Here is a 14,098-nt window from a genome sequence, read left to right on the forward strand (position 1 = left end):
TAAGTATTCAATCTGTACAAAATAAAGAGTTACAAAAATTGTTATCAAATTAGGCAGGAGGGATGTAGGCATCTTCAGGAGAAGTAGAGGAAGTAGGAGCACAGGCAGATGATACTGGAGGAGGAACACCACTGGCAGGGATCTGGCTAGCCGAGGTTCCCCCTGTAAACACAGGCAGCATGCCGATCTCTTTCACCTTGGGAAGACGAGTTCCCAAATCCAACAACTTCATAGCTTCCTGCACATATAAATTCTCATCCCTATACAGATCAAACAGCTGGTCCACCGCAGCAGAGGAAGAGGCAGAGTCAGAGAAGGCTGAAGGCGCTAAATCAGAGGGCAGGGGAGGCTCCATGCTGAACTGAGAAAATGTCCGTGTGCCCTTGCCAGTGGAATCCCGCAGCCGGTTTACAAAGCGTACCAGGGAAGCAGAGAAAGCAGGCATATACATGGGAGCAGAGGGCAATGAGTCAAATCCAATCCCAAGAGTAAAATAGGGAATGGCCTTCTCCAACACTGGATACCACCACTCTGGTTTCCCTGGAGAATTTGCAGGGATCCCCATCAGTTCATTTATTTCCTCATCCTTGAGGTTATCCATCAGGGCTCGAAAATCCAAGGAAGCAAGTTACTCCGGGGTGGCTCCCGCCATCTCCAGTGCCTTTGTAGCAGTACGCTCTATCACGTAAGCAAAAAGGGGCCCAAAATCCTCCAGGTATTCGGGAGTCTTTTTAAAAGCCTCCAGAGTGCCCTCTAGCATCACTCCCAGGAAATGCTGACCCTGCGGAGACAAGAAATACTCCAGGCGTTGATCTCGCACCCCCAGGACATAGGCACGATTCTGCGCTTCCACGAGCGTCTTCTTCCAATCACGCCGAGTCGCCTTGTAGGCTTCTTCATATCCCGCCTTGAACCTAGCCAGGTTCTCATGACCTTCCTTGGTTGTCCTGGTTAGTTCAGAAACCAGGGAAGACTTCTCCACCTCTGCTTGGGCCAGCTGAGCCTTCAACTCAGCAATCTCTGCTTCAGCCTTGCTCAGACGTTCCACCACCCCAGCGACATCATCATCGCGCTTGGCGTTGTCCACCTGCTCCTTCTCTCTCTCTTTCTCTGACATGTCATAGTCATGGATACATTTAACAACTCCCCACATCCGAGCCTCCACCTGCAAGAAAACAAAATGGGTTCCGACAGAACAACAAAAAGGTTAGTAACTTCGTTTTTCTTTCTATGATAAAGGTATAAGAAACAAGGTACCTGAAGAGCCAACTGGCACAGCTGAGTAGCTAAAACCCCCGGGACAATTTCTCCACTTTCTCCTGGTCTTGTGAGTGGACACGAGCTAGCAAGGCATCAATTAGCCCTTGACCCGACAAACTCGAAATCGGCCCAGGAACAACATCCTCCGATTCATCAGCAGGGGGCACCACAGCTTTCCCCTTGCCCTTTCCCCCGGCAGAGGCGGAAACCTTAGAACCACCAGAAGACTTCTTTGCTGGCCCCTTGCCCTTTTCCCTAGCAGAAGGGAGGACCTTCGAACCACCAGTCGACTTCTTTGCCGGCTCCTGGGACTTGTCGGCCTTCTTCAGGCCCTCCTGCTTCTCCTTCTCACCCACAGAGATCAAAGAACCCCTTTTCCTTTTCTTCGAAAACTCAGCAAGGGTGACACCGGGGGTCGAGTCGGGTGAAGGAATTTCATCAGTAATATCCACAATCTGGATACCTTCTCCACAAGTGCCAGATGCACCACCAGTACTGGGACGTTTGCTCCTATGAACAAGGGCGCCCGCATCAATCTCCTCTGCATCAAATGGGCGTAAGGCTTCCACATTTCCTTCTGAGATCTCTACTACAGAGGGAATGGCGATCAGCTCAGCCCCGGTCGGTTGTTCTGATAGGGACGTCCTGGAAACAGAACCCCCCGAGCCATGCCCCCCACTGGGAGCAGGAGCAGTAATGTCAGGCAATTTGTCCCCGCACTTGCTTCTCCAAGACATGTCTGCAGATCAAAATGCTATACCATTAGCATCAAGGTAACAGAAGTTAATGTATTTTTCTAACTCATATGCTTTACCTATCGATTTCTGTGGATATAGGGGAAACAGGCCATTGTAAGCCAGAGCCGAATTGTTCTCAGCCAGGTATTTACAATCTAAAGGTTGAGCTTTGTTCATAGCATTAAGGTGGGCTATAACCCCCAAATCAAAGGTGGAAGGGGCATCGGGAGAGGCCGGCTTATAGGTGGTGCAAGGGTTATGCCATTGCAGCTCCGAAACGAAATACTCGCGCCAAGAACCCGAAAGAGTACGCACATAACAGTATTGGAACAGGAAGTTTTTGTCGTGTGAGTTTAGGGAGGAAAGAAAGGTGGTGGGATACTTCTTAAGGCTAGCAAAACTGTACAGAGGGCTGTTCTGCATACGAAGCGACTGGGTCTGGAAGAATAACTGAGCAGTATCTCCAACACCATGGAAGCGGCATAGAATGTGAAAAGCGTACAATCTCCGGATGGCAGAGGGAGTGAGCTGGTAAAAGGGGATACGGTAGTAATTGCAAACTTCGGCCAAGAAAGGAGGAGGAGGAAGTCTTAGACCAGCATCTATCTGGGCTTTCCAGATAGCCACTGTCTTATGATCATAGAGTTTTTCCGGAGGGGTCGAGTCTTTGGAAAAGGCGATGAATTGTAAACCTAGAGGGCAGCGACACTTGCGTCGCATTTTGTCCATCTCCGCGACACTGAGGCGGGATTCAGGAATACACTTGGGGGGTTGGGGTGTCTTCTTACCCCTTCTTTTAGGCGAAGAAGAACTGGGAATAATTGGAGAATCATAAGAGGCAGAGGGGGAAGGGAGGTTCTCGAGATCCTGGAGTTGGGGGGAGGAAGATGAAGAAGTTCGGGAAGAAGGAGAGGGTGAACGCGAGGGTTGAGGAGCGGAAGTGGAAGCCATTATCAGAAATACCAATCCTAGGGTTTTCTAGCACACTCAATCAGAGCACCAAATAATTACACCACTATGCTACAACTAATCACAGAAATTAGGAGAGGAAGGTACGCGAATTACCTAGGTCGAGTAAAGATTGACTGTAAATACCGGAACGGAAGGGTCGCGGAAAAACACGCCGGAACAGGAAGGAAGATCGCCGGAAATTGCAGATAAAGGAGTTCGGAAACTTGGAGAAGAAGAATAGTGAAAAATGGAAGTTCGAATCGACTAAATAAAATGTACGCGGGCAACTACCAGTACGCGGGATGCTCGACACGTGGCATACGGAAATGAATCAACGGCCAAAGATCCCTACGAAAAGGCGAAAAGACGCAAAGGTTAAAAAGTAACCTCGGGGTACGGGAAAAAGCACTGTAGATCGGGCAGGCATTTAATGCAGGTGACGTCATCCATGCGGGCGAATCCTCTGACTAGTTGCACTATTCCAGAAGTGAACTAGCCAGACCAGAGGGTGGGAGTAACAAAAACACCAGAGAACAACTTACAGGACTTACCTCTATTCTCGTGTAATATTAGAGTGTTTATATCTTCATGATTTGCAGGGATCAGGGAAAACCAGCATAGTGCTGATCTTCACAAAACTCTACTGGTTGAACACGGAGACTACCCGGTTCAACCAGACTAGAGGGGGGAGTGGTTGATGAGGAGTGATATGTGCAGAGTAGAGAAAGGATACAAATCAGAGGGATCATCCTCATCAGAGGAGTCATACTGGTCAGAAGAACCATTTTCACCAGAGGGATTTCATCCACCAGAGACAACTCATTTGCTAGAGGAATGGTCATCGCCAGAGGAATTACATCCGTCAGAGAAGTCATCTTCGACAGAGAGATCATCATCGTCAGAGAAGTCATCATCGCCAGAGGAATCATATCCGTTAGAGAAGTCATCTTCGACAGAGAGATCATCATCGTCAGAGAAGTCATCGTCGCCAGAGAGATCACCTCCATCAGTGGGATCATCAGAGACGCGGGAGACTTCCCGCGTAAAGGCAAAATTACTGTTCTACCCTTCGACCACGCAAGGAGCATGCGTGGGTATTGGTTTTACCTTTTTACCCTCAATTGTAATCTATAAATAGACCTCAATTCGTGTATTACATTTATGCTATCTGATACTTTTGAATATAACAGCTATTTCTCTCTAGTGCAAAGTTTCCGATCATTTACTTCGTCTTCTTCAGTCAATCGCACTAGGTATAGTTTATGATTTCACTTTATAGTTTTAGGTGTTGGTTTCATAAAACACCACCTAGAATCAGAAAAGAAAACTAGCTAGACATAATAAAATAAATCAAATATATAATTAAAAAGAAAGCAATTGAATAAATAAAACTGATAGAACCCAGAAAAAAATTAGGATGAACAAGTCTTTAATCTTCTGTAGAAAATAAATCTAAGCTATGAAAATTGTGAAAACAATAAATTCTAAAGTTAGGATATGAAAAATGGTGTGGAAAGGCGTCTAATAGGCCAACAAAATGACCTATACACAAGGGAAAAATACAATACAAAACTCAAATATACAGAGAAAAACTCTAATATATATAACTCAATCTCGGACGAAAAAGGCGACCAACTCCATCTAGCTCCCACTGTTTTTGTTGTCGTTTTGGCACTACTCCATGCATTTTTCTTGTTTCAGTCATACCTCTTTCGTTTGAACTTTGATTTACGATCCGTTTACACCCACAAACTTATATTGAGACGAATTTCAACTTTCATTTAGATCATTCAACCTAATACAGTCTCAATACTTTTGCAAAATCTTTCAAAGTACAACCTATCATATTTCATAAGATATATAAAACAATTTAAGCACAAAACAAATATCAAATATTCAATCCCGGTGGGATACTGAACCGGTGTGTGGGGGGGGAGAATACACCAGTAGGCCTTTTTCATTGAAAATTAAAACTGAAACTAATGTGCGGTAAATGATAGAATCAATTTAAGGAAAGGGTTCAAGTCTGTGACTGATAATGAGTCAGTCAGGTAACTTTAGTATGAGGAACTGGTTGATAAACTGAAGTTCAGTTAGGGGTTCAACCTTTTCAGTTTTGAAATTAGAGTAGTGTTAGAAATTTTACTGACAGTCAGAAGACTTGTCAGTTAGATTGATAACACTTTTGGCGGAAGCGATTTATGAAATAGCCTTTAGTGAAAAGAGTATCAGTTTTAGGGTTTATCATTTAGGTTATCAGTATTCCGTATAAGTCAGATTGAGTGCACAGATAAGAACTGAAAAACTGAAAGCAATAAAAAACACAAGGATTTTTACGTGGTTCAGAATACTAATTCCTACATCCACATTCAGTAGATCACACTGACAATCGATTAAGCTCGTGCTTACGGGTGTATAGCAAACCTTACAACTGAAAAACTCTTTGCAGTGCCAACACACTGGGTTGGACTTCTCTTCCTTAGCTTACTGGTGCAGTAAACCACACGTCTAGCTTGCTGGTGCTAAACAACCTAGTGTTCAAACAACTGTCTCGAACACTCTTTTCTCACTCTTGAAAAGAGGTTCGAATTTCAACTAGGATTACTGAGAACAGGATCTCAGTAATCAGTTTCTAGGCTAAAGATTGAATGTATATACCTAGAAAAACTAAGAGAATGTATATTATCAGTTAGACTGATAGTTACAACAATGGGTATTCTCTTCTTCGATTCAAACTTGATTGCTAGTGAAATTGCTGAGTCTCGAGTTCGACAGAGTTTCAGCTTGTGCGTTGAATCGGTGAAAAATGAGGTTGATCCTTGAGCTCTTTTTATAGGCAGCGTCTTGAGAAAAATCCGTTGGATGAGGTCTGACTTCAATTTTCTGCCGTTGTGACTCATAGGGCTAAGGTCCTCAATCTTCGTTCTCTCCAACTGGAAGAAGGTACCGTCCTTTCTTTCATAGGACAGGGTTCTGCAAAATAAAGCAGCACGAAAGAGGAAACTCTGCATTCCAAAGGACGATTCTGCAGATCTTTGAATTTAATGCAGTTGTACTTGAGTGCTTTCCACGTTGCTTCATTTGAAATGAATGAGACAACCTTAAACTGAGAATCAGTTTGGGACAAATAATCAGTCTGAGGTTTCGATTGATACTTTTCTTCAGTATCAGTTTTGTTTTATCCGACGTGGCACGTATCAGTGTTTTCCTAACAATGATACTTCAATATATACATCCTTCAATACGAGTCAGCAGTCTTGAGTCTCTTGGTTTCAGTTTTGACTGGAACTTCAGCATTCAGTCTTCGATCTTCAGTCTTCGGCACTTCAATCTTCAGATCTCAGTTCTTTAGTCTTCGATCTTCAGTCTACCTAAAACATGGACTCTAACACTTGAGTCCATAATTTCTCTAGTCTAGAGAAGATAAACTAAGTGTTTTACTGTTTTAGGATCATCAAAACAAGGATAGGAAATTTATATTAATTTCCAACACAATTCCCTACAAAATTGACATCATAAGAACATTAACAACTATAAGCAAATTGACATCATAAATATAAACCAAAAGTGTTGGAGTTCCTTTTCGAGTAGCACAACGTTGACTCTACACAACACTTCACCAGTTGAACATGAAGAAGACCCGGTTCAACCAGACTGGGGGGGAGTAGCTGATGATGAGTAAAATATGCATCAGCGTTGTGCACTATATACCGGGAATATTTCTATTTATGATCATTATTATTACTATTGTTATCATGGTTATTTCTGATATTTGGTACATGATTGACTTGACTCTCGGCTTGGCTCAGCTCGGCTCCGCCTTCCAGCTCTAGCGTATACTAGCTCGGGCATACACCAACTCTGAAGTGCACCAGCTCTGATAGCTCGACTCCAGGCTATAGAGCAGTATTAGGGGGTTTGGGCTAATGGGCTTTAGTGGCCCAAAGGCCTTAGGGTTTACTTTTATTCAATAAATAGGGCTCATATGTGTAGAAAAATGGGATGATTCATTCATTTCTTGGCACTTGACCTGTAAATTGTAAATTTCTTACGAAACACAGTCGAAAGCCCGAATAACGCCCGTGAATGTAGATAATTTATGATCAAACCACGATCTTGAATCGTTTACCATTTTCGTTTATCTTTTATATTTTGAGAATTATTTTAGAACTCATCAATATGCACTCAACCAAATCACTTTTTCTCAAATTACCAAATCCACTTATTTTTTGGTTAATGTGAAGTAAAGGTGGATCAGTCGAATTTTATTTACTCAACCAAGTTAATTTTTGTTTACAAACTGCTTAATCCTTGACTAAATTTAGGTTTTAATTATATGTCAATATTTTATGCGATTCTTGTGTTACAGAAAGTACACAAATCTTTATACAATTAATATGATACGCAAATTCTTGTTATAGTGTTAGTGTCATTTGCATTAAATAACACTAATATTAACACTATCTTAAAATGACATTAATACTATTTTATTTTACAAATGACACTATCATGTTATAGTGTTAGTGTCATTTTGCGACAGTGTTATTTATATAACATGATAGTGTCATTTGTAAAACAGAATAGTGTTAGTGTCATTTCAAGATGGTGTTAGTGTTAGTGTCATTTGTAAAATAAAATAGTGTTAGTGTCATTTCAAGATAGTGTTAGTGTTAGTGTCATTTATAAAATTAAATAGTGTTAGTGTCATTTCAAAATAGTGTTAGTGTCATTTAATGCAAGTGTTAGTATCATGGAGCACGGTGCTCCATAGAGCACACAAGAATGCCTCAATATGATATCCAAGATTTGTGATATTTAATTATCAAAAAAAGATTTGTGATATTTTTTTTTTGTTGCGAAGGAATGCGATATTTTATTTTAGAAGGTGTACATAAAAGTAAAATTAATTGCTAAAATTCGATTATATTGTTTTGGACTTTTTCATTTATTACATATTGCATCAGACCGCACATATTTTTTACCAGTCAAATCCCAAAGGCAAAATCCTTCACTCCATTTTGCCGACCAAAAAACATATCCATACACAACCGAAAAACTCAGCTAGAACTCGAGTTTGCTCTGGGCGAAATACGTACATATATATCTATATTGCGAAATACTTATATATATCTATATAGATAGATAGATAGATAGTTACATCTCTCATATACATAAATTTACATCCATCCATGGAGAGCGTGAATTTGATTTCCTTGAGTGCAACGTCGCCTGCTACAAGAGCAACGGCGGGGTTCTCTTTTCAGCAATCACTCAATCCCATTCCCAAAAATTCTGAATTTTTTAGGCTTATGCCGCAGGCCCACATGAAGAATCAGCCATTGTTGGGGCAAATTTCCTTTCCCGCCATTAAGTCTCAACAGGTAAGCAGATTTACTTTAACATTTTAGTATATGTGGAGTGAGGTGTTATTTGGTGGGTTTTGATGTTTTCTACGGTTTAATTTGTTCAAAGCTGCAATCTTGTTGATGGGATTTGGGGTTAATTTAATTAATAGTTGCTATGCCATTTGCATGTGGAAGATATTACAAGTGGTTTGAAGAATTAGTCCGGTCTAATGCAGATTGACCACTTCTGGTTTTCTTAGAAATTCAAGGGTTTGAGCTCGAATTTTATGAGTTTGATATGTGAAGCTGCAGCTGCTTAAGGCGATAAGTTGATTATAATTATGGGGACTATAACGGGGAGCTTGATAGGTTCTTGTTTTACTCCCGCGTTTACATGGATTGGAAATTTGGGATATTCTAAGGCCCTTGATAATTTCTATCATTGAGCTAATTTTAATCGATTGATATTCCATTGAAAGGGTGGGATTGGAGATATTCTAGTAATGAGGATAAAAATAATCAATCATTAATCTTATCAATCATAAAAAATAAACACCCTCAATATGGATTTGTGTTCTCATTGTTAAATTGAGAAATGGTGAAATAGTTGCAACTTTTTTGTATTAATATGTTTGACTGAGTATAATTAAGTGCTACTAGTACTATATAAACATAATGAGAAATGGGCTGATATTGGATGTGAGAGTGATTGTAGTTTTGTTTGATTAATTGAGTGTTCATCTCTTGTATATTTAGTTCGAAGTGAAAGATGGCTCGGCATCTGCATCCGAAACTGAGGCTCCTGAAGTAGATGCTCTCAAAGCAAAAGAGTGGGAAGTTATGATGTACCAAGATGAAGTTGCTGCAAGTCAAGGTATTAAAATTAGGAGGCGGCCAACAACTGGACCGCCACAACATTATGTTGGTCCTTTTGAGTTTCGCTTGCAGAATGAAGGCAATACTCCCCGTAATATTCTTGAAGAGATCGTTTGGAATAAGGACGTTGAAGTCGCTCAGGTGTTCTTCTGATATTTGCTAATTTATCTTGGTCCTTTTGAGTTTATCTTGTAATAAGGGCTTCTTTTTGTGGATACTGATTTTTGCAAATGTGTTGTTGGATTCAAATGGTAGATGAAAGAGAAGAAGCCATACTCGGTGCTCAAGAAACTGCTGGATAAAGCGCCACCAGCTAGAGATTTTATTGGAGCTCTGAAAGAGGCGAACTCACGGACTGGGTTTCCCGGCTTAATTGCTGAAGTGAAGAAGGCGTCTCCGAGCAGAGGAGTTCTGAGAGAGAATTTTGATCCTGTAAGTCTACATTTTTATTCTTCATCATCCATTGTGGGCATTGTAAACCTGAAGAAATTAGTACAACATGTCCAAAAAGAGTCTTGTAAAGTGCTCTAAATTATTGGTCTCATCAGTATCACTTGTTGTGGTTGATAAGATATGGCATCTATACCCTGTTTAAAGGCTTTGTTTGCTTCTACTTGATTTATTTCCCATATGAAAGAAGCGTCCAAGTGACATTAACTGAACTTGCATTGACTCTTTCTCTATTTAAGGAATATAGCAAAATGGTGAGCATGTGAATCTTGTGGCTGTCTTTTTACAGGTTGAGATCGCTAAAGCTTATGAAAAAGGTGGAGCTGCTTGCCTTAGTGTTTTGACCGACGAGAAGTATTTCCAAGTATGAGTTTATATGTTTTGCTTTTTCTTAACTCTGATACACCTTACATGGTTGGCTAATAGGAGGGTTTTTTTTTGGTTGTCTTTCCTTTCCTGACAAATAAGGGAAGCTTTGAGAATTTAGAGCTCATTAGGAATTCTGGAGTACAGGTATGGATTCTTCTATGGGTATCTCCATATGTGTAGTTTAATGCTTCTTTTCACAATATGTTAACTGACTTCTGCAAACTTGAACTCAGTGCCCTCTCTTGTGTAAAGAATTTGTGATAGATGCATGGCAAATCTACTATGCTCGGGTAAAAGGTGCAGATGCAATTCTTCTGATTGCTGCGATCTTGCCTGATCTCGATATCAAGTACATGACCAAGATTTGCAAATTGTTTGGGTTGACAGCATTGGTTGAGGTTTGGCCTTTTTCACTTTTGCCATGAACTACTTCATGTACTATGATGCATGAACTCTGATTTTATGATCGTCTATTTGGGGCATTTTATGTACTCGGTAATTTGGTATTTCTCTCATCTCGATGCTTATTCTCTCACCCAGTCAATCTTCCATCTTCTAGGTACATGATGAGAGAGAGCTGGATCGTGTCATAGAGATTGAGGGGATCGAACTTATTGGCATTAATAATCGTGACCTAGGTATTGACTTCAAAATTTCTGCATTTATGAGCCGTGGCTGATCGTGTTCGTTTGCACCTCTAATATATGAGTTTCAACTAAACTGTGCAAACTGCAAAGATACATCTTTATATATCAGTAATTCTCAACTTTATTAGACAGTTAACTCTACCCTTTACAGTTTACAAACACACACAGTACATACATAATGAGACAGTTCATTGTTTGCACCTTTAGAAACATTTGAGCTCGACATAGCCAATACGAAAAAGCTTCTTGAAGGTGAGCGTGGACATAAGATACGTGAGAAAGGAATTATGGTAAGCAGTGTTAAAAGTAGCTTTCAATCCTTCTATTCCCCTTATTTTATGTTATTTATATCGATACTATTGAATCCTTTCTTCACGAATCTCAGGTTGTTGGAGAGTCTGGACTTTTCACACCTGCAGATATTGCTTATGTCCAAGAAGCTGGTGTTAGGGCAGTAAGTAGTAACGACTATCAATTGATGCACCTATTTGTAAATAATTTTTTTGGAAACTGAAAATGCTCGTTTATTTCATCCTGTCATACTGAAATTACATTGTGTCTAATTTTACCACCAATAATGATAAGTTGGGGTCTCTTCTGTATCTTTGTGGCCGCTATCTATTTAATTAGCGCAAAAATTGTTGCTCAACTCATTTTCAGCCCTAGTAACCACTGCACGTTGTGTATCTGTGCACTCACGCAGGCTCTTGTGGTTTGAACAGGTGCTGGTGGGCGAGTCACTTGTTAAGCAGGAAGATCCTGGTGCTGGAATAGCTCAACTCTTCGGTAAAGATATTTCTTTATGATGTTCATCGACATCCATAGTTTTCTGCAGCTCATTTAGCATGGCAACGACTCTTTAGCGGCGTTGTCTGATAACTTAGCTCGAAACTGTAGTAAAGATGCGACATATAGTGGCGAGTTTGATGCACAACAATTCTGTAGTTGCATGGAACAAATTTTGTTTATTATTCAATAAGAGGTTGCCTTTTCTTGTTGGAAAATTTTCTATTGTTTATAATGTTTTCATTTTTGCATCAAAATTATCCGGTATAACGTTCCTCCGATTAAAAACTGCCAATAAAAAAAAAAATCAATTACGATTATTTTGACTTTCGTCTACGATTATTTTGACAAAAATCTTATGAAGAAAAAGTTTCAATATTGTGAATTTCCTAACGCATGTGTTCTGACAACTCCAATTCATTTTTTATCTCACAGATAAGATTTTGTTTTGGACTTTAATCAACAAATATTTCTTCAAAGGATGACCGCTTCCAAGTTGAGTAATACTTCTTCCGTCCTATAAAAATATGCATAGTATGAAACGACACGAATTTTAAGAAATTCTGTAAAGTATGTGTTTGGAGAAAAGGGTCTCACGTTGATTGTAATTGTTTAATAGGAGAATTATTACTACGAATGAAGTATGCATGTGTTTTATGGGACAGACGAAAAAGAAAAATTATGCATATTTTTATGGAATTGAGAGAGTAGGTATTAGGATAGTTCATAAATGAGTATGCTTTTTCATAATTTTGTGAATGGAGTAAGCATATAAGAAAAAACTCAACTATCGTAACTGACCTACCTTTACAAAAATAGAAGGAATAAAATAAACAACAGAAAACAATAGCAAAAACATCACATATTTTTCCTATGTTGGACTGAGCTTCATGATAAAAAATTTGAATAATTTTCTCCTGTGAAAAGATTCTACATTTTTGCTCTTGGAATATCTACAATAATTCAATATATAACCTCAATCTCTTTGTTGCTGCTGTCACTTTGAAGATTTACAGTACGCAATCCACTCTCTGAACTGTATGTGAAGTCCTCATCTTTCTTCTCCACCTTATAGAAACACGATTTCTAACTCGAATATGCTCCAAATAATCGTGTGCCTCTTGATTGTTACAGTATCACCAAATGCACAATCCTCCACTGCTCCACCAGAGTTGTACATCTTGATCAAACCAATAGGTGCAAAATGAATGTCTTCATTCAACATCTATTGGTGATATCAGAAAAAAGTAGTCTATGTTAGTCATTTATGGATAACAAGAATATGAAAATATCATTTTTTTTTCAAGAACTCTATTTACTTTTGTACGCCTAACGACACTCCAACACCTTTGCTTTACGCACTCTTGAAAAGGTTCATGTAGCATTCAGAAAAAAAGAAAGAAGTTAAGATCAAGAGGAATTCTATTGCATGGTTGTTTGTGTTTTGAGTTGTTTTTTTTTTTTTTGAGTCAATGTTTTGAGTTGTTTCTGTGAAGAAGCTTTGTTGAACTTGCGGTGAAGGCATATATAGCGTAGTCTTCAGTCCATGTTTCACCTGCAATATCTTCAAGGTATTTCCACATCAAGGGGGTTGAAACCAGGGGCGGATCCAATGAAGGGCGGTGGGGGTATGGTTGTACCCCCAAAAATCGAAAATTTTTAGTAATAATATTATACTCCCTTCGTCCCTGAAATGGCTTCCTCTTTGGGGACGGCACGGGTTTTAATAAAAAGTTGTAAAGTGTATTGATAGTGGAGAAAAAATGATATAATTATTATTGGAAGTTGTGAAAAGTGTTATATTTAGTATTGAGAGTGGTGAAAAGTGAAAAGTAAGAATAAATAAAGTATTATTAGTGGTGTGGTAGGTTTCCAAAAATGGAAAGAAATAAAGAGGAAGTTATTTGGGGGATGTCCCAAAATGGAAAAAGAGGAAGTTATTTTAGGGACGGAGGGAGTACATGATTATGGGGTAGATAGTATTTGACTTGTACCCCCAACTTTTCTACCGGCCAAATTACTTTAACTAAATAGTTTTAGTTTGGGCTTTGGGCCCAAGGAGCCCAACTAAAAGTTAATAAAGGGGGTTGCATTGCACACAAAAGAATTAGAGAGAGTTGGCTAATAAAAAAATAGAGTGAGATATATTTCTACAAGTTTTCGATGACGAGGTTGTGAAGCGTTTTGAAGAAATAAAGACTTGTTCGAAGATAAATCAGATAGTTATGTAATTTTTATTTTTTTTATTCGAATAATGTTTTGGGACGTACTATTTTTAACATTAAATTAATTATCTTTAACATTTATATTTATGAGATTATTTTTTCGTACCCCCAATTTAAAATTCCTGGATCCGCCACTGGTTGAAACCACCTGAGATGAGGCTGGTGTTTTGATTGGATTCAAGAGCTTGTTTCATAGGCCAAGTTTTAGCTCTTTGGCAGTTGAAAACTCCAACCACTCCAATTATCTTGTTCAAGTTCCATATCTTGAGCAAGCTCTTCCCGTCCATGACTGGATCAACAAACAGTCACTCCTGTCCCGTATAGGCCTTCAGCATATCTAGACTTCAAGATGGATCCATCACGCAGCACGAGTTTCTTGAGGATCTTGAAGTCGTGTTTCCCTGGCTTGTCGCTGTAAACAAAATGTAGTCGAGTTGAGTTGATCACGGTAA

At 39.4% G+C, this 14,098-nt stretch overlaps 1 protein-coding gene across 1 annotated transcript; it reads left to right on the forward strand.

Annotated features, from left to right (window-relative positions):
- The first annotated feature begins 7,881 nt into the window (after nt 1–7,881).
- Nucleotides 7,882–11,639, forward strand: LOC131004439 (indole-3-glycerol phosphate synthase, chloroplastic-like). The gene is made up of 10 exons (XM_057931131.1): nt 7,882–8,329; nt 9,050–9,310; nt 9,425–9,601; nt 9,909–9,983; nt 10,088–10,132; nt 10,222–10,386; nt 10,548–10,626; nt 10,843–10,925; nt 11,021–11,089; nt 11,358–11,639. The coding sequence occupies exons 1-10, from the start codon at nt 8,138–8,140 to the stop codon at nt 11,439–11,441; spliced, it is 1,230 nt and encodes a 409-aa protein (XP_057787114.1). The 5' UTR covers nt 7,882–8,137; the 3' UTR covers nt 11,442–11,639.
- Nucleotides 11,640–14,098: the final 2,459 nt, after the last annotated feature.

Source organism: Salvia miltiorrhiza, unplaced genomic scaffold (assembly GCF_028751815.1).
Source record: "Salvia miltiorrhiza cultivar Shanhuang (shh) unplaced genomic scaffold, IMPLAD_Smil_shh original_scaffold_399, whole genome shotgun sequence".
Taxonomy (NCBI): domain Eukaryota; kingdom Viridiplantae; phylum Streptophyta; class Magnoliopsida; order Lamiales; family Lamiaceae; genus Salvia; species Salvia miltiorrhiza.

Coding starts and splice junctions, on each gene's coding strand:
- LOC131004439 (XM_057931131.1), top strand. CDS start 8,138: ATGGAGAGCGTGAATTTGATTTCCTTGAGTGCAACGTCGCCTGCTACA. Junction 9,311..9,424: donor AGGACGTTGAAGTCGCTCAG/GTGTTCTTCTGA, acceptor TTCAAATGGTAG/ATGAAAGAGAAGAAGCCATA. Junction 10,627..10,842: donor CATTAATAATCGTGACCTAG/GTATTGACTTCA, acceptor TTGCACCTTTAG/AAACATTTGAGCTCGACATA.